At 27.4% G+C, this 24,982-nt stretch overlaps 1 protein-coding gene across 3 annotated transcripts in view; it reads left to right on the top strand.

Annotated features, from left to right (window-relative positions):
* LOC136969459 (uncharacterized) overlaps positions 1-24,626 on the top strand; it is a 31,292-nt gene extending 6,666 nt beyond the window's left edge. The window contains exons 2-7 of one of the 3 annotated variants that reach the window (XR_010879830.1): positions 5,993-6,154; positions 7,998-8,091; positions 11,132-11,217; positions 14,326-14,427; positions 16,301-16,351; positions 23,743-24,626. Coding sequence is in view for 2 of the 3 variants with exons in the window: in XM_067263618.1 (XP_067119719.1) it covers positions 7,998-8,091; positions 11,132-11,217; positions 14,326-14,427; positions 16,301-16,351; positions 23,743-23,826 (417 nt within the window). In the remaining variant the exon portion in view is untranslated. Of the gene's footprint in view, positions 1-5,992; positions 6,155-7,997; positions 8,092-11,131; positions 11,218-14,325; positions 14,428-16,300; positions 16,352-17,329; positions 17,474-23,742 lie in introns of those variants that run through there. The other 2 variants (XM_067263618.1, XM_067263619.1) reach the window with 2 other exon arrangements.
* Positions 24,627-24,982: the final 356 nt, after the last annotated feature.

Here is a 24,982-nt window from a genome sequence, read left to right as displayed (position 1 = left end):
TTTAGAAGAAATATATCTGTATACGACGCATCTTCCCATCCTTAAACAGCTCGTGATAAATTACCCACCTTTCGTAAACGTAAAGGGGAAAAGTACAAAAAACTTCCTTTAAAAAAAAGTGCAATTTAAGAACATTTCTACAGATAAAAAGACGTAACATATCCATCCTTCGATCTCCTTTAATTGATGTATTTCTTTTACGCTCTTGCGATCCGAAACATATGGTGTTCGCTCCAGCAACCATACCCTATAACAGAACCGAGGTGTCACGTTTGTTTTTATTTCGGCAGAAAAGAAAAAAACTAGAAAAAAGTATTAAAAAAATCCAGCGAAGAGCACATGAAATCGAAAAGCGATACTACTACTAGTACTACTACTACTACTTTTCTTCTCTTCTTCAGTGATTTCTTCAAAAATTGCTTTTAAATTATAGACTTCGTTAACGTTGTCAAAAAAATTGGCAAATGATAATTAATATTCTGGTTTATTTATCACGTTTTATAGAAAGATTCCCTTTATTTTTTTTACTTCTTGCATGAGTTGCTGACGAATTATTTTTACAGTTAGTTCTGTGTATCGATTCTGTCTGTATATTAAAAATATCAAAAAAATATACATTCAGAGCTGACTTAGTGAAATATTATGTGGGAAAAAATAAAAAAATATTGCTTTTTTTCGTCTAAATGGGTATTTCAAAAATCAAACGTTTAGATGGAAATATTTCTTGACACAAAATACCTCGAAATGACAGAAATGTTGTAGATGTCTAGCGATATATTTTTAAAAATCACATTTTTTTTAGCTTATTACATTTTATTTTTTACAATTTTTCAAAAGCAATCGTTATTTTTTCTTCCTATTGCCGCACATTTTATGAAGCTTATTTACCTTTTCTTTGTGGAGATTTTATTTATGAAAACTGTTCTTTATATAAAGCTATATAATCTAAGAATTCAATGGTCAATAAAAGACTATAAAAATAATCATTTTATTTTTATATTATTATTGTTGTTATTATTTTCGTTTTTTTAAATAAAGAGTTAAAATTCTTTTCCTGCATATTTCATATCTCACGTCTACTTTTCGATGTTTTTTATAAATTGTAGGTCACGATTCTACTGTATAATTCAGAAATCAACTGAAAATTCGCATATGGATTTGTAACTGTTTAAATTTACAAATTCCGGAAAATGGTCCAGATATAAATAGCATTAAGAGAATTTATCAGTGAAGGTGATGTAGGCAAGAAGGCAACAAGACAGGCCATCTTCTACTTCTCTCTATAGGGAGAATGCCCATCTCTCTAGGGTCGAATTTTTCTTTTCTGGTGGAAACTAACTCATCGATCTTTCAATCACGTGACTTTCTCAGAGCTGCATGTATATTTAACATCTTTTCCCTTCTTATTACGTTCGGGAATAATTCAAGAAATCGTGAAAAGATGTGATTTGTGTCGTTAAATTTTTATAGTTTTTAAAACGATAGTTACTTAAATTAATATTGAAGAACGTTATGGGTCTACTAGTTAAAAAGTTTCTTACCGGATTTTCTTAAAATAATAGAATTCCATTGGGATGTGGGCCAATCACCTTTAACTGGATTCGCTTAATTTGCTTAAAGAGATAGGATTCCATTTTTAAGACTACTTTTAGATAAATTTATATTAAAATGATCGCATTTTGACCTTTAAGATAAGACATTCCACGACAAAGAACACTCTTAAGATAAAAGATGTCCATATAAATCGACTACTTATAAAAGGAGACGGTTGTTTCCAACTTTGACTCGAAAGATGGAGAAATTCGTCCATAATAGTGTAGAATATTTTTGTTCTTTAACTATCTCCCTCAATATATATATAAAAAAATAATAAAAAAAATAGCTTTTTATTCGAGGAAGAAAATAGCATCTTTACGGTGAGTAAAAAACTAGCATAAGACAAATTGTCTTTGTATGAATTTTCAGTTTTAAATAGCATGTATGATTAATCTACTAGTCAAGTAACTTAAGAATGGAATAAAATCTTTTCATGTAAATTTTTTTGTATATTTTTTAAAATTGAGTAGACAAATCGTGTGCAGAAACTTTATTCACATGCAATATTTAAACCCTTCATCAGGAATTATTCGGGCATGATATTTAATAGCCTCCATGTTGAATTTAAATATGGCAATCCAGTATCCTATCCAACGAATGGCATAGAAGCAAAAATAACCAAACAAAAAAATATGCAATTCGCGTTACCATTGCGAAAACTATTTGAAATTCTATTCGTGATTTGCGCCCTATAAAGCAATTTTGGAAGATGCATACGAATGTTCTAATAAGAACAAATTTTCAAGTTTTATTTTCGATTTCTGCATTTGTTTAATGTTTGCTCGGTGTCCTGTGTTGATCTCATTCCTCGTATCTCTTTACATTACGCAAATTTAATTGTTCTTAGTTATTGTTTAAAACTGTTGTTATAATTCTTGTAATTAAACAAATTATACTAATTTTCTTACTTGAAAATAGAGAATTTGCAAAGAATTTATCATAAATTTAAAAGAATAACTACTAAGTCCTACAGAGGTGATACGTGCTTTCACGTAGTCTATACAAATTGCTTCTTGTAAGAAATACACTTCATCCGCTGTCACAAAAGTTGTCAAGAATATGGGGATAACAGCTCGAATTTTCATCTTTAGCTCAAATCCTACCTGTCTAAACTTAAAGGAGACTATTAGTCATTCCAGTAAATGTCCAAATCGATTTTCATACTATACAAATAATTCTTTATGCATTTAGAATGTCACACGCTGCTGACAAAGATACATCAGTCACAGATTAAGCTAGTTTTATCCGTTTCATTCTAACCAAAAATGTCACGTACAGTACAGTACAGTACAGTACAAGAGGAACTTAAAACTTCTGCGATTAACAATGTTAACGGATATGATGTGCAAGTCATAAAACATTATTTTTTTCTTTTCATTTTTCTTTCATCTCCTTGAGGGAAATTACTAAATCTTTTCAAAATTTGATTATAAGTTTGCCGTTTTACCATTCCATAAAATTATCTCGGAAACATTTACGCATTATCTGATAATTTGAGGTGATATAAAAATTCCGAAACTGATAAAGTTACCAGAAACATTATCTCTGTTTTGTATTTTTGGGTCAATCCCAAAAATTAAATGGTTCTTTTTTTTAAACAAGTAACAACAAAAGTCGATAGGAAACCACTTGAGACTCTTTTTATAGTATATTTTACTATAAATTATAGTATTACAGCAAGCTTATCGTGTGTTATCTAACTTAGATTTTTTTAGATAATGCTACGTCTTTGTAAGAAAATCGAATTCCGAAATGATAGGAATATGTAAGAGATGTTTTTCTCGTTCGCATTTATTCCCTAGGAACTCATATGGGCAGAGTCAAGTAGGTAAACAGGAATTATACTAGAAATATCTAGAGATTTCTTCTAGTTTTCATTTCGTTAATGGCACAAACCTCTTGCAAAGTGGGCCAAAATCCAAACTTTGCAACTTTCACTTAACCACGATGATTTAAGCGTTGACATCGTCACTGCCTTTACTACCTTTCGACTTAACTAGTCGACATTTATGTGAGAGTTTATTAACCGTGCGATATGATTTCCCAGTATCTCTTCCTGTTTTCAGCCACTTTCCTACCAAAAATGAGATAGCGCAGTTAGGATGGAGAGAAACCGTTGTCGGATATAGTAAGTTGGTTATTTATTATGTTGGTAACTGGTTTGGAGCCACGTTTATTTACACAGCGGAGCCAAAACACAATAAGTCAGCTGTTATGACTCGTATTTAGCTTGAAATATATGATCTTCTATCACTAATACCCGATAAGAATCCAATAATATAAAAAAAGAAGAGAGAATTTACTGTGGAGTGAAAACTGGAGCGGAATTATTATTATTTTTTATGTTTTTATTAAATATAATCTCACGTTTTCATTTTCTGTAACATAAAGTAGGATTTATCTAAAACAATCCTGAATAAGTTATATCGCGTGATCAAATAACTTAATCAAAACTCTCAAATTTAGACTTATCGATCAAAAAGCTAGACATAATCTATTTATAGGCCTATATAATTTAGATATATATAATAAAGTTATCTATTTCAAAAACAAATCTGACACTTCCTAACAAGGAAAAATAATCCATAAACTAAATATATATTTATACATTTATCGTATATCCTATTGTACTGTACAGTACTTTTACTTAAATGTATATACTGTATAGCCTATATATATATATATATATATTTTTTTTTTTTTCCATTTACGTTTTGTCACCAACAAGAAGATTCAGTTTATTTAATTTTTCTCCAAATAAATTGGTATGTTTTGAAAGTTTCTTCAGACCTCTAATCGTCTTGTTCAATCTAATCAACTTGCCAACAACAAGACTCGGGTCTCCAGACACTAACCTTTGCAGCAGTCAATTTGCTTCCACCATTTCAGTCGATCCACTAGAGAAGAAGACGATTTAGAAACTTTCAGTCCAAATCTCACTTTAGTGTGGTCACTCTAACTAACAGTCCCCTTGAGTTTTACTTTTAAGGTATTAGGTATTAAGAAGTCTTCCTCTTTTGGCTCTTTAACAGTCAAAATTGATGCTCTTTTTGATATCTTGTATCTGATGTTTAAAGCTTATTCGTCCTTTTAAAAATAGATACAGTTTAACTATTTTTCAATCATTGTTTCATTGTTTTATAGAACCGTTTAGTTATCAACCTTCGTTTAACTTAATTAAATGGCTTTCAATCTCGTAGGATCGCGATCTACTAGCTGAGAAGTAAATATACACATCACGCGAATTAAAAACACAGTTCTGTATTAATTTTAATTAAAATTAATATAGGACTTTAAGAGTCTAAAGCCAAAAATGTATCCTGAAAGAAAATATAAACAGGAAAAAATATATATAAACTCATAATTGATAACTGGGGATTGGTAACATCGAATTAAACTTAGTGCTTGTAACAAAAGATGCTGACACAACTGAAACAGATTCCCAGTTAACAGAAGATAATGGCTATACAGAAACTGATCCGGTGTTTATAACAAAGAACAATACTTAACGAAACTTGTGTTGAATTTATTGACATTACTGAAAATGCATCGACTATTTCAATATTGTTTTCACCTTGTTAACAATTGTTTTACTCTCAAAAAAAGGTTAATGAGTTTTGTGTTTACGCTGTTAAGAAAAGAGGAAAAAAATCAAATTATTGATGGAATTTTCTAACAAAAAAAACAAGGATTATAAAAGAAGTGTAACAATAGAAAATAAATTTAATATTTAATTAAAAGCTACTATAAACATTAAATCGAAAATTTCGTCCGGATTGAGGATTTATTTTTAATTAATATAAATTTAATCATAATTATAATGAAAATAAAATTATATACGCATAATTTAGTATATATCTTAATAAATTAAGACAAGATTTTATTCTATATTCATTTTCTTGACATGATTCCAAGTAAACATTTATCAAACTTTAAAATAGATTTCGTTCTCAGATATGAGTGATTGTTGCGTAGGAAAAATTTATCGTGTGTTCGTTATTCTCACCTAATTTATTAAATAAGAGAAACTGTTTTATTTATTTGTCGAAATAATTTAGTTGCATAATGTTTCAGCAGTTTACTATCGTTGGGTAGTTGTCGTCCTTGAAAGAGACTGTACAGTTATTCATTTAAAATATGTATGTTATATACGGAAGGTAAAGCTTAAACCCACATCAAAACAAAGATTCTGGTTTGACATTATAATTTCAAGGACTGAACAATTTAAGCTTCTTAGTATTATCTTAAAGACATACGCAGGTGGCAATGAAAATGTAGTTATCCTTAATACTTCATTTATTTAGAAATGATAATTTTAATTATAGATTAAATTAGAAAGAAAACTAAAAAGAAAATCGCCTTTAATCTTTGATTAATTGTAAATTTAATCCTATAGATTTTTATCACTTGGAATAGGAGTATTAAGTCACAAAATCCTCTCGGAATAAGGCTGTAGTCATCTTAGAAACGAACAGACTCTTAAGCAGGTGTACGCTGAGTGGGTCAAGGACCGATTTTTCTTCCATATCCCAGTGATTGCACTCGCCTCTGACAGGTGGTAAGTGCAGTTAATAAATAATACAGCAACAAGAAACCTATATATTGAGTCAAGCCAATACCGTTTTTAGTTTTAAAGTACTGTAAATAAAAACAAAGAGTTTCCATTGTTAACATTACTTAACAAAACAAAAACAAAAATAAAGAGACTTGTATCTATTTGTTTTCTCTGTAATTAATGAAGCAGAAAAGTACAGGATGTTGTTTCCCGATGTTAGATGAGTTTCGAGTAGTTCGAGAAGAGACCGATTCACTGAGATGACATTTATTGACACGAGGTTGACCTGAATTAACCACTTCCATTATATTTAATACGACTGTACCGTGTTACCAAGGTAACAAATGTAGTCGGAATAATGTATCACGCATTCGCTTATATTAGCAAACTGAGCGACTTATCGCGTCTGGTTTTGCTATTTTATATAATTATTAAACACCAGATTAGCTTATAAAGTAGCAAGAATCTGAATTAGCATCGGATTTTTCCATTCAACATTCATAAAGTAAAACGGATTAAATCACATTTTCCCTTCCAAAGAAATGAAAATAAATGTAGATATTATTTAGATAATATTTATCGATTTATTGAATGTTACTAAAGTAAATGTGACCTAAAACGGATACATTTTAAAACTATACATACATATATTTTATTTTTTCTTATGGATAGAATTATTATAAAACTAGCAGTATAGCTTCGGGATATTTAGGTTATCGGGACGGAAATGTTAAAAGTGTTAACGTTATTACTGTTATCGTTAGATTTAGAACATTTTAAGTAATATATTTTTAAAAAGAATCTTAACTTTACTCAAATTATTCTCCATTTAAAAGCCATTAAATTTTGTAACGTAAAAAATTCCGTAATGTTTCGCTTCGGGACATTTTTGTTAACGGGACAGAAAGAATGAAAGTTTTAGCATTATAACTGCTTTTATTAGATTTATAGCATTTTCAGTATACAATTTTTTTAAAAGATACTACTGAATTTTTCTACATTTATCCGTTTTATTTTATTTTATTTTTTTTTAAGAATTCAACTTAAGCAATATCATGATTTAAAGAAAAGGCAAGCAAAAGAAGCAAAACAATCCTATTAAAATCAGATTGAATATTTCTTTCTTTTATCTAAATTTAACAAACAATATAAACAACAAAAATATAAATCAGTTAAGAAAATATTTTTTCAAACATTGTTTATATAAAATATATATATATATTTTCTCTCTAAATAGAATGTTTATGTTTTTATATTAGAAACTGTCTTTATAAAGAAAAATATTATTGTTATTATTTTTTTAATGCGGTAGTAAATATTTTTTCGAATTATAAAAATAATAATAAAATAATATAGGAAGGGAAATTGTATTTTTATTAAAATCCAAGTAAAAAAAATATTCTGTATAGTGTAAATATAAGATCAGAAGAAAATAAAAATTGGATCATGATCAACAAGACTAATATTTTCTGGTATTCAAGATCTTTTATGTCAACGGAAAATACTCACTCTTGCGTCATATGCTGTTTCCTTTTTCGTATTTTTTTTATTTATCTTTTGATCTTTCTCAGACACTCGGAAATGGAGGCAAAAAAATTATAATTTTTTTTAATTCAAAAAATATGTATTTAATACATTAAAGCTTTATCAATTATTCATTATTATTATTATTAAATAATAAAATAATTGTTACATTTTATTATATAAGGCACCGATATTTTATATATTTTTTAAATTCTTAACGACAGATGGCGCTAGGTTAAAGTTTTAAAATTTTTTATGTACTGTACTGTACATTTCATTTTATCATACGCCATTTTTATATATACATTTTTTCTTGTATTAGGTATTCCATTTTGCATTTTTGATATATGCATTGTATGTTATTTGCGATGGGCAAACAACGTTCTTCGGACCTTATTTTAATCAAGATAAAATAGGTAAGCTTAAAAAAAATGTATTTTTTTTATTCTTATACTAGCTTATTTATAATTATAAAAATAAAACTTTTATCTTTTTGACTTAATTTATTATAGTTTTCGATAGAGTAGAGTTTATATAACATAGTTTATATCATGGTTTTTAATAATTACTATTATTTTCACCTTTGACGTGATCTTCTTTCGATTTTTATCGATTTTAGCGTGAAAAAAAAAGACCAAACCCGTAACTTAAAATGAAACATAGTTATCAATTAACTGGAGAGTTATTTTCTGTCTACTTATAATTTGTCCCCTCGTAAACTTTCGATTTTATTTTTATTTTTTATTTTTATCTTTATCTATTTCTTTCTTTCATGTACAAAAATTTATCATATTAATCTCAAGAGGACTTTCTCAAAAAGTGAAATATTTCAAAAATTTTAAAGTGAGGAAAGCTTTTATTTTACAATATTAATGTGAAAGAGAATAATTATTTTTAAAATATGATTTTTATTGTTTAGATCATAAAATTAACGATATTTTTAATATCTGTAGTTATTTATTATATCGCAATTCTGTGAATTACACCTTGTACAAAAATAGCTGATGTGTAAAGTTCGACATTTACGAGGATCGAATGAAATTATATTTAATTTTATAAACTACGTATGGAAAAATGAAAGGAAATTAAGTTTGAATGTCTAATTTTTCTTCTAATATAATTAAATTAAAAATTTATAATTTACAGAAATATAAATTAATTACTTTAAGTTCTTTATCCTGTTAATTTTTTTATATATATTTTATAATACTAAATTAATTTATCAAGTTAAAAGTTTAGTTACTATACAAAATTATTTATTTTGTTAGATTTCTAATTATATTAAATACGTAAGTATATAAAGATTCTATACAATTAAGAATTTTCTGTGATTATAAATATAACACAATAAAAGATTTATTAATGTAAACATGATCTATCAAAACCTCACGCTGGGAAAGATCTATGTCTGATAGGATATAATGTTATATTGCTTGTTAATGTGCTTGCTATATCACATCGTACCATATTCTATGAGAGTTTATGAAATCATATACGAAATCACCTACTTTACTGTGTATTTACTACAGAGTAAAGTAGATGTAAACAGTGGCATGTTATAGATTTCTGGGTTATAGGCAAAATAAATTTGGGAACACAATCGAATAAATGTTTAATTTAGAATAGTCATACCGGTAGTTATCACCAAACTTTTATCTTTTCTTAATTATAACAATAATAGATAAGAATAAGAATAAATATCCTCTTTGTCTACGGTCTAAAGCATCATGGTTGTAGATATAGTAAACATACATAACTTTTAATTACACGGCATAGTGAATTAATATGAAATTAATTATATAAAAAATTACGAAAATATTTAGCTATAAAATATAGTATATATTTTACACATGATACACATAGATTTCATGTAGGAACTCTCTGTTAGGCACTTCAATACGCCGTGTTTGCTCGTAGCGACTATACATGTTAGGATCACTTCGCCCATATTATTACATGGGCGAAATGATCCCAGCAAAGTGAAGATATTGCATTAATCCTACATTATTCTAAATTTATTCATATTTAATAAACATAATATCAAATTATACAAAATTCGATATATTACATTGTGTTAGCTATTTATTATACTTTTGTCCTCGCTTGAATAAGAATCGTTTATCATATAAAAATATCAAATATGAAATTAAACCTTTTGCAACTTAGATATTTTATTGGGCTCTTAATTACGTTAGGCACGTTTATTTTATATATAGAGCGAGCCATTTATTACATACATCCATTATTATATCAGTCTTGTTTACTGCGTTTAATCTTTTATTATGTTAAATCTATTTATTATGTTAGACCTGTTCTCTATGTCAGATCCATTTATTTTATGTTACGTTCTTTATTGTGTTAGATCAATCTACTGTGTTTTTATATTAAAATTTCTTTCTTTTTTAATTAATAAACACTTTAAAATATTTTTAATGTAATTTAGTTGTTAAATTATTTTTAAAATTTTAATTAAATTTGAGCGAGGAACCGCGCTTTAATTATTCAAAAGTAGAATCATTATTTTTTTCCCTTCGCTAAAATTTTAGAAATAATATTAATATTAATAATAAAATGTTTTTATTTTAAAATAAATTTATAATTAGCGATTATTAAATATTTAGCTTCTCTGTTTCAAAGAGTTATAAAAGTGTGTGTCTGTCCATAACGCTGGTCTCTAAAGGTTTGCTATCTTTTCAAAAAAGTTTTTAACGACTGGAAAGAAGATGAAGAGAAAAATTGCACCATCTTCAGTGACAAATAAGACATGAAAGACACAAAAAATATGTCTATAAAATTCCATTTTAACTGACAGTTTTCCTCATCTAATATAAAAATATTGAACAAAAAATTAATGTATCTAAATAATACTTTCAGAATTTATATTAGTTATTAAAAATTTACTGTTTCGAATTTTATTAATCATCTTTTTCGTGACTTTTAATTTGCAATTAAAAGGGGAAAAATGCAAAAAATGAGTTTATCGTTATTAATTTCAATAGGTTAACTCGGCTTTAAAGAATTAAAATTAAAATCATTTCTTTAAAAAAACGATTAAATTATCAATTTTAATGACCTGTCAGATTATTTAAATATTATTTTTAATACATGAAAATGAGGAGAACAGAGCGGAAAATCTTACTTTCTTGCTTAATTAGCGCTTTGACCTAATTAATACAATGAAAATTTTAATTATATTCCGTTCTAAAATAAATTATATTATCGATCAGTGTATTTCTATACATAATTTAAAGCAGGGTCGTATTAAAAATCGACAAGGTAATGAAAAATTTCGTCTGTAAACAAGACAAAGATACGTGCAGGTTTGTTGTTGTCTCACATCTTTCCATTTAGTGTAAGAGACTGAAAAGAAAATGTGACAGTCTTATTGCTTTCGGGGATTATCAGGAATAACTTGCTGTTTTTTTTTTTGTTGTTTGTTTTTTTCTCATTCCTTAGGAAGTCAAGCTGTTTCCATCTTTACCATTGTCTTCAGCGGTTGCCTTCTATTATTTACTGCTGTCTTAGCTTACGCAGTGAAGAAAGTAAGTTTATGAAAGACCGAAATTTCATTTAAAAATTCATTATTAAACTTTTGTTATATTTCTTAATTTTTTCAATATAATTTATCTTTTTTGTTAATTTAAATAATCATAAGATAAAGCTTACATTCGAAAAAAAAAATTTTTTTTAATCATACGTGTAAGCAGGTTAAATTCTAATTTTCCTTCCGGTAAATAGATTTTAATAAAACTTTTATGTAATTATCTTTTACGTAATGATATTATTCAATTCTGAAAGAATATCCAGAGCTTGACGTGTAATCCCCCTGACACGCTCTGCTTTCCATTTAAAGTTATTCATTATTCCAATGGTTAACATACGTCGACAGAAACAAACAGTGATGATAAAATAATTATACTGTAATTTTGTGAAAATGATAACGTTTGAGAAATTGAACGAGTTACATAAAAGTTACTTTTTGCGTCTTCTAATAGGAGTTTTCTTGTCCAATTTGTCACTTTTAAGTCTACGGTGCAATAATATCACTAGAGATTTTGGTTCTCGAGCGATTAAACATAAGGGAAAACAGCACTAAAGTGACTAGGGAAATGGTATTTCCAAACTAATACGAATATAAACGAGGAATCCGTGATGTAGTTATGAAAATGATGGACTTGTAAACAATTTTTGCTAAAATTTCAATGTATTAATATGAAAACTGTACAGTACTTTTTCCCATAAACATTAAAGGAAAGGACTGCTCATTATCATGGTTCTTTGACATTGTGATAATGATCAGTTTTGAGTCCTATCATTATCAGAACGAAAAGGAACAATGTCACATTGTTCTAAGATTAAAAGGAATGATTAACTTAAGTTTTAAATTTACTAGAAGCAATTGGAACTTAGAATATTAAAGAAAAAATTTCTAAAGCTACTAAAAATGAAGCGATTAAAATGTTTTTAGTAGAATAATAAAAAGATAATCCGAAAAACTAAGATTAAATTTTAAAGAAAATAATAAACTTACACTAAAGTAGAATAAATCAGTAATCAAAGTGATTAAAGAACAGAAGCGTAACTAAAGCGTAGAAAGGATGAAGCTTTATTAGAATAATAACGCCTTCGGTGATTAAATCAAAGAAAAAAACAAAACAAATTATAGAAATTTTTCCGAGTATTAATAAAAAGATATTACATAAAAAATTGAAATTCATAATGGAACGTGTCATTCGTATAACTCCTACATCATTCTGTTTTTATCTCCCCCATCTGCAACTAAAAATACATATTGTTTTCGAGTTCCTTAGGGAGCAATGTTTTTGGATATCCTTCCGGCAAAGAAAATAAAAGAAACACCAAAATGGTTTATTTTATTGACAGTAAAAACAATAAGTTTGCAGTTATGACACGAAAAGGGTGGATACACAAGGAATGGGATCAAGAAGTGAAACACGCTTTCAAGAAAAACGACACTTCTGTAGCATCTTACAAGAGCTACTTCTACATATTTTTCAATGTCTACTATATTTTAATATACATTTCTATACTTATATAAATCTATATACACAATCTCTAAACGCTTATTCATAACACAGCAAGAGCTCATACATTTTATATCAAAGTTATTATTGAGGATCTTAGATAAGTGATAAAAGATGCAAAAGGTAATATTAAATAAATAATAATAATAAAATTTATTGTTCAAATTCTTTAAATTGATGCCAATTATCTTAAGTAAATATTTGCTGAAACGAATTTAATTATTTTTAAATATTAAACAATAACATTGCTTTTTAATACAGATGTTTATTTTAAAAACGTATTAATTAAGTATATAATAATATTTATTTAAAATAATTTTAAATGAATGTTTCAATGTTGTAAAGAAAGATTTCATATTTAATGTGGTTTTTATTAAATATTTTAAATTTAATTTTATAACCGCTTCTAATGTAGACCGAAGTAATTTAAATACAGAGTTGATTAATCTAGGAACTTTCTATTGATCTTTGTTTTAATGTGTGGGCTGGAAAGGTTAAAGGTCATTTATTAACTAAATATTTTACACTTTTGTGAAATATATTAATAGACATTGATTGTATAAACGATGAATTAAACTTAAAATTTACAATTGAGGTAGATAATGGCAGCTTTCAACACTTCAAAACTTACCAGAACCATAGTTGCGAGTTTTTAATTACTTATTACATTGTTGGCTCAGTACTACGAGTAGATTTATTGGAACGATTTTCCCCTTCCTGTTTTTTATGTTATTAAAGAGGGATTTGAACTTGTGGTAAAGTGTTTAACCGCAGGAAGTTATTAAGTCACGAAACAATATGAGTCGGCATAATTCATCAGCGGCAAAACAATTCGTGTTGTCTGCTGACACGTAAGCGGTCACGACCTCCCACAATCACCAGGTGTATTTCCTGTCGTTAAACATCACCACCTGATTAAAACAACGGGTTTCTCTCTTCGATCCACATGTTTACAACTCTTTCGACTTGTTCGACTTAAGGAATTCAAGCAAAATTGAACAGAGCAAAAACACACACACACCTCCCTCATAGAGTCTTATATATAATTCCAAAAAATTCTCTTTTAATAAGTAATGTAATATATCACTTAAGTTTAAATGTATTTCTAAATTCTTTCCTAATGGAAAAGAAACATTAAAAGAAATACTTCATTTTCTTCACTTTGATCGTTTTTCTCTCAACGTCAACCGCTCGACCGGTTTTTCTTTACTCCACCCGATTACTCCCTCTACTGCCATCTGGTGTTTAAAATCGGATTTATGTTTCGTGATTATGCATCGAATGAACGTGTAAATGAATTCACGCTTTTTAAAATTTATCTCCTTTAAAAGAGAAACAAAACGGTTTTAGATGAACACGACAATATTGTTTCTGTGTAATCTATTGGACGGATTAAGTGGCTTAACGTTAATCCACTTCTTGATCCCCACATCTTTAATTTCGATCTCTGGATTTTCTTTACGATCTCATACTTCTTCTTGAATATTTTTCTTCTCCCGACAGAATGTCGGTCTTAAATCTGCTTACACGTACGTGACAACAAAATTAAAATATTCTACTTTCAAAATATACAATTTAGTTGAAAATTATTTTACATAATTTTAGGCCAACCGCTACCTGTTCATCCCTTGGTTGATCGGGACAGTTTTGGAGGTTTTTTTGATAATAGCACTGGGTGTCTGGTTCATAGCACAATATTACAGCAATGTAAGTATGTGGCAGAGATTTAAAATTAATTTTTAACCCTTTGCTTTAATTATGTAAACAAATTTTCTGTATATAGCGACACAGTTAGGTGAATTATAACTGTAATGCATCATCAACCGGATTTTCTCATTAAAATCATTGATCAGAACAGAAATTAAATTCTCCCGAGTAATTTTCTATCCGTAATCAAGCTACAATAATGGTTTACTGTACTGTCAACAAATCATTAGCAGAAACTGGTAACAGTTAAGTTGTAGCAAATCAATTTGTTGAGACTCTCGACTTCGAGTGACTTTACACGGAGACTAAACTTTCCTTTTTTCTTTACTAAAGTAGCTGAAACTTCTCTTGAGACATGTTTACTAGCTTCTTCATTGAATTCCGTTTGACCTGCAGCAATTTTCTCAAAAAATTGATCAAAAAATTCGACTAACTTCGAATACGTGTTTCAAATTTTATTTATTTTTCTAATATAAATGAATTATAAACAAAATTCAGATTTTTGAGAGTAAAATTAATAGTTTAGCCCTACTCTTAAGGGAAAAAAACATGGTTTTTGCTGAATCTATCTTTGTATTATTCGTTTCTCGTTCGTCCGTTTGCCTGTCTTATCGAAAAATGTATAAAATGTATTTTAAAACTGCTCATTAAAATTCAATTTATTGGATATAAAAAGTTCATATTTTCTTCATAATTTTTATAATATTCGAGAGTGAACAATTTAAAATGTTCTCATATTCCATTTTATTTCAACATTTAAACTCTATATTGGCATCTTTCCTAAATCCTTGAATAATTTAATAAAATTTATTTTTTATAACTTTAAATAAAGCAAAAAAAAGTGAATTTTGTTAAATTAAATTGTTTTAATTCAAAATGATTCGTGGAAGATGTTTCAGTGTTATGAAACAAAGCATTTCATAGAACATCCGTTGACCTACTATTAAACATTTGTTTCGTAACAAATGAGAAAATTATCGACCGTTTCAAACCTTCATATCGAGAGAAATTTAAAAATTTTGAATATACACGGTGGCTCAAGAGTCGGTTAAACCACTGTAAGGACTAAATTACTGTCTTATTTAAATAGTTTTTTACTTACCAAATGAGATCATTCTTGCTTAATACACAAATTATGACGCTTTAACAAATTCAATTATAATTTTCTTTTTATTCTTTGACAGAGTGTTCGAGCGATTTTAATCATTTAATTCATTTTGGGCCACCCTGTACTGCATTAAATTCAAATTTTATACATATATTTATATTTAAATTACATTATTTTTAGTTACTAAAACGTGTTTCGTTTTCGTAAGGAAACAAATTATAATCAATGTAAATTTTTTAAAACACTTCAACAAAATTACGATTGTGTATATATATTTAAAATAAAGAAGAAAATCTAATTTTATAGCAAGTTAATAAATTAAAAATATTATAATTGTATTTGCGTTGCTCATTTCGTTTTATTTAATTTTGTTACAGCTCCAAAAATAAATTAAACATTTTTTTTCTCTCCCCATTAATACAACATACTTCTTATATTAAACTCAAACTTTCTGGATTTTAATAACGTACTAGAAGCAATTCGACAGTTTTTTTTATCGATTTAAAAATAATTAATGTGATAAAAAAAGTTTAAAAAATTTCTCTATAACTGTGTTATCCAAAATAGTAAAAAAACAGAGTAAACAACGTTTTAAAAAATTCTATAATTCTCTAAGATTAATGGTTTCTTTTCTAGAAAATAATCAGCCACACCTTTCACGATAAAAAATAAAAAATAAATCGATATTTCTTTTATTATAAAAGATTTATCCAAGAATATTTTCCTTCCATATAAAATAATTCTTGTACTAATTTTTATTTTCAGATCTATTCCATCTTTACAGCAATTGTGCTTTGGTGTTTTGATGGTCTTCACGTAAGTATCTTCTCTTGTAAATTTTCTAATAATGTTTATGTAAGCATTCAAATTGCTAATTAAACCCAATACGTCACAATTTACGAAATTTTTACAAGAGATACACTGATTAAAAGCCTATAAATAGGCCAATAGAATAGATGTTGATCACCCACTTAAATGCTTTGTTTCCTGTATCTTTTGTGCTGTGAAATGAATCAATGGCTATTGTGAGACTAATGAGAGACGGACTAAATTAGTTCTAACATTGATTTTCAGTTTAGGATAGTTTCCTCTGTAGTCTATATAATTAAAGCATTTGTTTGGATTATGCAGATTAGAAAATTAATTATTGATATAATTTTAAGTGATTGTTATGGCTCGATATTTGAGAGTGGCTTCCATCACGGAGATGAGCATTATAATTACTCTTTGTAATATTCTTGTTTATGGAACATTTTCATTCTCGTTTTGCTTTTATACACAATTTGCAATATTTATCTTCCTTCCTTGAATACTAATGTATCCAAAAGAGTATTTATTCACTGCAGGGCTGGGTTAACCATACATATCTGTGTAGAGCCGCGAGGTAAAAAGGGCCCACAACGTTGGCCGGCGGCATTTAGAATAACTTGTTTTCTTCTACAATTCTGTAATAACTGTGTTCCATACAAGACCTTTGAATACTTGAAAAACAAGTATCTTTTATGAATGGGCTCACGATTTTGAAGGCTTAAGACCCACAAGTTTATTGATCCAACCCTTGTTGATTATAATAATTTTAAAAATCAGTATTAAATGAATAGTTTTAAATATATTTTAAATCGATTTTATTCAAAGTAGACTCGTTTTGCATATTCTTATCATAGAATTTTTTAATATTCTAACATGCGTTGTTCTTTTTTGTGTACAGTAAATCTTTAAACAAATATTTATATTTAACCTTATAAAGTGGTAAAGGAGATTAGATTAAATTAAAATAGATTCTTATAATGATAGGTGGTTCTCAGCGAAAGATGAAAGACCAAACGAAAACTGGAAATAATTCCTCATAATACAATTAACCGAATGATAATTGGTCGAAGAAATAGACATTACTCCGCCTACTTTTACAATCATTGGCAAAATCGTCGGTTTCATTTCGCAATTCGATAATTACAAAATTTCATTAAGGTTTATTTACTTCCACTCTTATTTTATTCTGCAAGTCATTAAAAAGCAAGTTATATAAATAAAGTCAGCTTTAATAAAAATATTAATTTTGTTTTTATTAATTAAATATTTTCAAAAAATATTATTTTAAGCTGTCTATCATTTTATTTCTACAAGGAGACCCCATTTTGAACAATACATCCTGCGTCACTATAGAGTTTCTTTTCCAAATACTGTAAAATGTTTATTGTTTGCAGCGCCAAAAGTTCTATACTGAAGAGTTTTGGTACTAATTTTGTTTTTTGCGGAAATGTTTTTGTTGTTCTGAAATATCACCACATCACATTTGGTTGCATTCGGGCTGTTAAATATTTCTCTGGACAGCGTTGAATAGTGGTACTTTAATTACGATTCAATACATAAATTTGTATGTATTGAAAATAAGAGCATCTATTTTCGTAAGAACACTTTTTATTTTAATTTTCTTATTTTAATGGCTCAAAATTATTGTATCGAATTCATTTTATATTATAAACAGAATTAAATATTTTTATAGTTATTTATTTTATTCCTATTCTGTTAACATAATTGATAATTCTATTAAATGCGATTAAATATTAATAATTACAAAGAAAATAGAAGAATTTTTTTATTTTATTCATATTAATATTTTTCTCTGTATTGTTAAGAGTATTAACTTAAATAATATCGAAGAAAATCTTTTTATATCAACTATTAAATTATAAATCTTATTATTTTTGAAAAAAGAAACAGAAAAAAAAAATTCTTAACATCGGCATTGATCAATTTTTGATATGTTTTTTACAATAAAGTTATATTTTATATAAAAATCCATGTTTAATTTAAACAAAAATCATTTTAAATTTAAATTAAGTAAACATAAGAAACAAAATAGATTCAAAAATCTATCTTTGGTCATTGATTTTAAATATCGTTCATTCTAAACTGATAGTTCTTACTGCATTGTTTTATATAATTTATCCAAAGATATAGTATAAAATTCTGTAAATTAAAAAAAGGTAAACATATATTTGTATTTTTAATACAAGCTTCAATAACTTTCAAAATTGTAATTATGTACAGGTACTGTACAGTACAATACACATTGTTAAATTCGTGATATAATTAATTAGTCTTTAATTATCGGATATATATTTCGTAAATGGAAATGATAACTATACTATTAAAGGAACCATACTCTCAAGATAACAGAATGGTATTTTTCTCATTATGAATATATTTATATCTCAGTTTTCTAGGAGTATATTATTTGTGTTGCGTACAGGTGGTAATTTCGTGATATCATGAGTAATTTCATGAAAATATATTGCTAATTTCGTGAGAGAGACCTTTAATCTATATATTTGGCTACAATTTTAAAAAAAATTGTAGACCTATAAATGCCCACTGTCGTTTGTCTGCTAGTCAATCTGTCCGTCTGTCCTTCCTTAATATCGAGAACAGAGTTGGATAGATGAAAGACGAGGCCAGATATGGAAAGGCTAGGGGCAGAAAGCCCCGATTAACTCTATAATAATTTCCGATGCAAGCCAGAAGTCGCTTTATTTCAATTCGTAATTTTCCACTGAAAGGAGTTAGATAGACGACTCAATTGCTAACAGGAAAAGTATGATGTACAGGAGCAAACCACTACTAATTTGAGGTGGAGAGCATATATTTAAAATTAAATAAATTAAAAATATGATTAGAAATTGCAGCCCGGCATTGTGACGATGTCACAATAAATAACTGCGCGTATATTGAACACTTTCCATCCTCGCGACTTTAAGAAATTTGTCTTTTTCACATTGACGATATTTTGATGGCATCTCGAGTAGTAATTTCATGATATATTGGTTATTTTGTCGTACCTCATTTTGGACCTAAAAAGTATGGCAGATACTCAAGATATATTCAACTAACACTATTCGTAAGTTATACATATTATTATTTTACTTCTGTAATCGATGATAATTAATTATTAAATAGTCCTTGTGTTTGCTATGTCTAGAATTTCACAGCGTAAACTAAGAACATTGTACAGTACAAATAGCTAAGGAAATTTAAACGCACAATTTCAGCTTCATTGTTAGCTTTAAATTCTTCCATAGTGTTAGTCTTTGATAATTAAAAAACAAAAAAAATATATACTTATATTAACTGAGATTGATAGGTATTTAGCTAACATGATTTTTGAATAATTCTGTACAGTACAACGGAATTCTATGTAAAATACACCTAGGTGGCTGTTGGCAAATTGCAAACGTATTAAGTCGTTAATTAAATATTAATTTTAAGTCTTGTGTTGCTTATTAAATAGCTTGAAAAAGGTTAATGACAAAATAATAATTAATATCTTCGTCAGAAAAGTCTTAATCGTGTGAATAAAATAAAGCGTATAATAATTATAAAATCCGATTTGCGTGATTTGTTGGCTCATTGTAACTTAATGGACTTCAAATTTTAAACTTTTCAGTTGATATCTTTGCTAATTAAACGTAAATTAAACTAAGTCCAAGATATACAGTATCAAAGTTTTTATCAATGCTATCATTTAATTAGACATAGAGAAATTAAGGGCCCCGAATTGGATGTGACCCACCGTGACTCTTTCTATGGGCTACTAACTATCAAGACCTTAAAACGTATTTACGTCATAATTTACAATAAATCCACCATCCGGTGAACGAAAGTCAAAAAGAATATCCCAGTATACGTTTCCTTTACAAATGTAGGATTTTCATTATTTAGAATTTACATGAAATCCGATTATCGGCCCGATATCTAATCAAAACTGTGTAGTATAACCCTCTAAGCGGCTGGCTTAGACGATCATTGATGCAATTGAAGACGAAGCTTAATAACTAAATAACTAATTAATTATATTTAAAGTAAAATATAATATAAAACTGAAGTAAACTTAATTAAATCATTAAAAGTTTAGAAAGAATTTGATAAATCGACTTAAATAATGCTATAAAATAACCTTGGGTAAAGTACGACGATCCTCGAACTTATTTATGTAAAATAAATTGAATTTCTTCTTATAATGAAATAGTATTAAATTTAGTCACAGCGCATACAGGTAAAGATTTATAAGCAATAACTTAATAAGAATTTGAGAAGAATATACTGTATATATAATATAAAATTTAGTTTGTATTTATCACATCAATAATTATTATTCTTTTAAATATTTTTAAAGGACTGCATTATTTCAACATTGAATTTTCTTACAAAAATTACATTTATGTGACCATCAGCGAATTTTAAATTTTAATTAATTAATTTCTACATAAAGTACGCCCGAAAAAGTTACTTTTCTCTTCATTTTACTGTTAAAAGGGCAAACAAAATCAAAGAATTAAACAAACGATCATCCAATAAAAACGAGTTTAAGAATAAGAAAATATAAATATCGATATTAAAATATTGTCTAAAGGAGTTAATTACGAAGTTTTCGATTTTTATTACATTTATTTATTTTATTTAGAAAGAAATAAATGATTGAAAATTTTAGAACCAGCGAATAAAAATAGAATCAAAATTTTTTATTTTTATTAAATAAAAATTTTTATGCACATTTTCTGTTATCTCGGAAATTCGTTTCAGTCCATTTTCACCAAAATTTAAAAAGTTTTTAAAGCTCGGAGATAGCTAAACGCGTATCTAACTCGATATAGGTCCTAACTGCACACGTACATGTACAGTACAGTACAATGCTTTCCTTGACTTTTATTAGTATAATGAGGTATTTTAAACTCTTATCTATACAATATTAAATTTCTACTTAACTGGTTCCTATATAAATAGGCTATATATCACAATAACTTTTAGTACCTCATCCATTTTTGATAACTCCTTCTCGTTTTTAATCCATTTACTTCCATTTTGTATAGTATCTGATCCATTTTTTAATACTTCCAAGATTCACAAATTGTTTAATGCGCGTTATCTTATAAATATTTATCTTAGTACATTATTTCATTCATCTTTTTTTAAGAATAAATATCTCTTTTACTATATTTTAATAAAATATGAACATTTTTATTATTTATAAAGTTATATACAGAACAAGTTCTTTAATTAATATTAGAGAAGGGTATAATTTATAAAGAGTAAAAATCTATTAAAGCTAAATATCTCGAGAAAATCTGTTTAGTTTTTATGAAACTTTTACACTTTGAAGACAAATAAATTAGTAGAAATGCTTACTCAAACATTTCTTCTTATTTATTTCGGGATAGTTAACCGCATTTTGACCACATTGAATATTAAGTACAGTTATTTGCAATCTTTTATACAAGAATAAATTATTTTATAACAAAAATAAGTAGTGTTGAGAATGCCTCTCTCTTCCTCTTTTCAATTTTATGTACTATGTAATAAATTCTTAATACTTAATATAATTTAAACTATAAAGATGAAAAACTTTTTAAGCTTTAAATCTATATTATAGGATATAATACTATACTTTTATCGTTTTAACTTCTGCGTTATTCCCTATTGTTGATGCTTCCTTTTTATCTGCCTATCATAATACTAACTTCCGTTTATCTCCATATTGTATAGTACTTTCGAGGCTGTTTCTTCACGTTATTCACTTTATAAATGCCCTTTCATCGCTTCCATTTATATCCATAATGGATAGTGACTATAATATTGCCTCGCTTACGAACTTTTAGGTCTTATATTAGATCCACTTTACATTCCACATTGTACATCAGTTTATGCAATTACACGATATCCTTTTTTACGTCTTTTTTTAAAATGTGATCTCCGCATCCTCTCATCCCTACAGCATCCATTACCTCAACAATGTAACTACCTATTTCTACACGGAAACAAACTTTTTACAACCTAATATACAATATATACAAATGTAAAAATCTCCAATAGTATCCAACTTATAAAGGGAAAAAATGTTTTTTTTTTCCCAAGTAAAATGGATGTTTCTCTTCTATACTTTTCTACTAAGATATTATTTACGATCGTTTTTTATTGCATGGCAGCCATATAGAAAATTAGCAGCAGATATAACTCATAAAGTAAAAAAAAACACATTAAGTACCCTTCTACTTTCCAGGAAAAAATTCCTCCTGATTAATTAGAAAATAATATAAATCAAAAAACATAAAAATGAATAATATACTCGGCCGATATTGAAGAAAAAAATTAAATTTTTTACAGGATAAACGACCTTTAACTTCAACCCTCTTCACTAAACCAAAATAAAATTTATCAATGCTTTTTTTTTAAATGATGAAAATAGAATCTTTTCCAATAATTTTTCATAATTTAGAATTTGGAAATATTTTGAAGTGAAATAAAATAAAAATTCAACTTCCAAAAAACTCGAAGCATCAATATTTCAAACTTTGTTCAAACGAAAGGAACACACCTCATGAATAATGGAAAGAAATATTTTTCAACTGGAAAAATAAATCTTTTATCGTGATATAACATACCCATTAATATAAAATACAAAAGAAAATTTAAACAATTTACAAATATGAACAACTTTTAATTCATTTTTTAATAATAAAATTTATTTTTATGGAAAAATGTAATGCCTTTTTTAATTAAGTTTGGCACCAAAATTACATATTTTTATTATAAAATGCGTTTGCAATAATATATTAAAATGAAACTTATTATCGTTTTTAGAAAATCTAATCGCTAAATTTATTAATTTAAAAGTTTTATTAAGATTCTTTCGAGGAATTTACTATATCTTTGTATTGTTTAAGTCTGGAGATTCTCAATGTAAACGAACGGAATTCAATACCGTAAAATTTAATTTAATAAACGTTGAATAAATTCTGACTAATCTTAAATAAGTTTTAAATATTTATTAAATTAATTCAATCTTATTATCTCTCTTCTTTTTTCTTCTTATTCTGGAATATTTTCCATATCAACTTTTACAAATTCAAGTTTTTCAAAATGTTCTTTCGACTAAATCACATTTGGGAATCAAACTTTTTTGATATAAAAATTCGCAAATTTTATAAAGAAAAAACTAAATTCTTTTATGAAATCGATTGAATAGAATAAAATTTATTTTAAAAATCTCATTTTTTCTTCCCTAAATTAGCTTATAAAATATAAAAATCTATTCAAAATTGCATTTACAAATACCAAACCACGTAGAAAAGGAAAAAAAACCTTTGTAATTTTGTTTTTTATTAAATTACTTTCGATAGAATAAAGATTTAAAAAGATTTTTCTTGTTTCAGATATATTGTCTCTTATGTGTGATATCACAATATCAAGTCCTCCAAGACAGCGAAGAGCCGAGGTTCCATGAACTGTCCTGGTAGTTCATGGAACACGGGTTCCATGAACTACCAAGGAACTGTTTACGTCACAACCTAGAAACTATCCCCCAACAGGAACCCAGAAGAGAAAACGTAAGATGCCAATGCGAGTGGAGAATTTTCGAAACCACAGTGTAGATGTAAACAACGCGAAAATATGATATTTTTTATTCTTTGTTGGTGTACGTGTATATCGTATGGTTGTTAAACATATTCAGGAATTTTTTTTCGTGCCAATTTTTACTTTAAAACATTAGAAAATAGTCAATTTAAGTAGTTCAAAAGGTGGATAAGAGGTCGGAGGAACAACCTGGACGTTGCTGCTAACGGCGAAGAGAATGCGAAAAATAAGTAGGATGTATATATATATATAATAAGGCTATTTATGTTACTAAATATAAATCTCTGGTAGTAATCAATCAAGATGCTGCAGAATGGCAAAGTTCCAAGAGACTAATTCGTCTTCATTTGCGAACCATCTGACCAACAAAACAAGCCGAAAAGATCGATACATCCACGAATTACATTTTCCTTTATGACAGACAGCTGACTGTCATTCTTTCCACTTTACCGGATTTTTATTTAAAGAAGAAAAAAAGAAATAACCCCTCCGACAGATCTGTTGAATATATTTAATTGAATCGAAACGAAGCTGCCATTTTTGTTTGTTTGTTTTTTTCTATATTTGATACAATTTTATAATCTTTCCTTACATGTCGTTCATGTGTATAAGTGTATATCTTATTCGTTGTATTAAAAATTTAAACTTATACAATTCGTGAATAAACTTATATCAAACCAGATATATGTGTGATATATATTTTATAAAGGGAATTCTTGTAGTAGAATCAATCTGCAAATCACGAATTGTGCATTGTTTTTTTTCCAAACAATTGAATTTATACGATTCCTTTCCTGTTTTTCCGACCGGATCTTATTTATATTCCTTCTTTTCTTTGATCCAAATCACTTGGAACATGTCAAGGCTGCGTTCTATTTCTCTCTCATATTGTCTCGGCGAAACGGCAACATAAAACAAAATTAGACATTGATGTAACGTTTACTGCTGCATTCGCTTGCTTATCATTGCCTGTTTGATCGATCAAACAGCCTTACGTCCTTTCATTCCTTTTTTTTTTTTCTTTTTACCTAATTTTTT

The sequence above is a fragment of the Centruroides vittatus genome, unplaced genomic scaffold (genome assembly GCF_030686945.1).
Source record: "Centruroides vittatus isolate TY-2023 unplaced genomic scaffold, ASM3068694v2 contig_1788, whole genome shotgun sequence".
Taxonomy (NCBI): domain Eukaryota; kingdom Metazoa; phylum Arthropoda; class Arachnida; order Scorpiones; family Buthidae; genus Centruroides; species Centruroides vittatus.
This window is presented reverse-complemented; position numbering and strand designations above follow the sequence as displayed.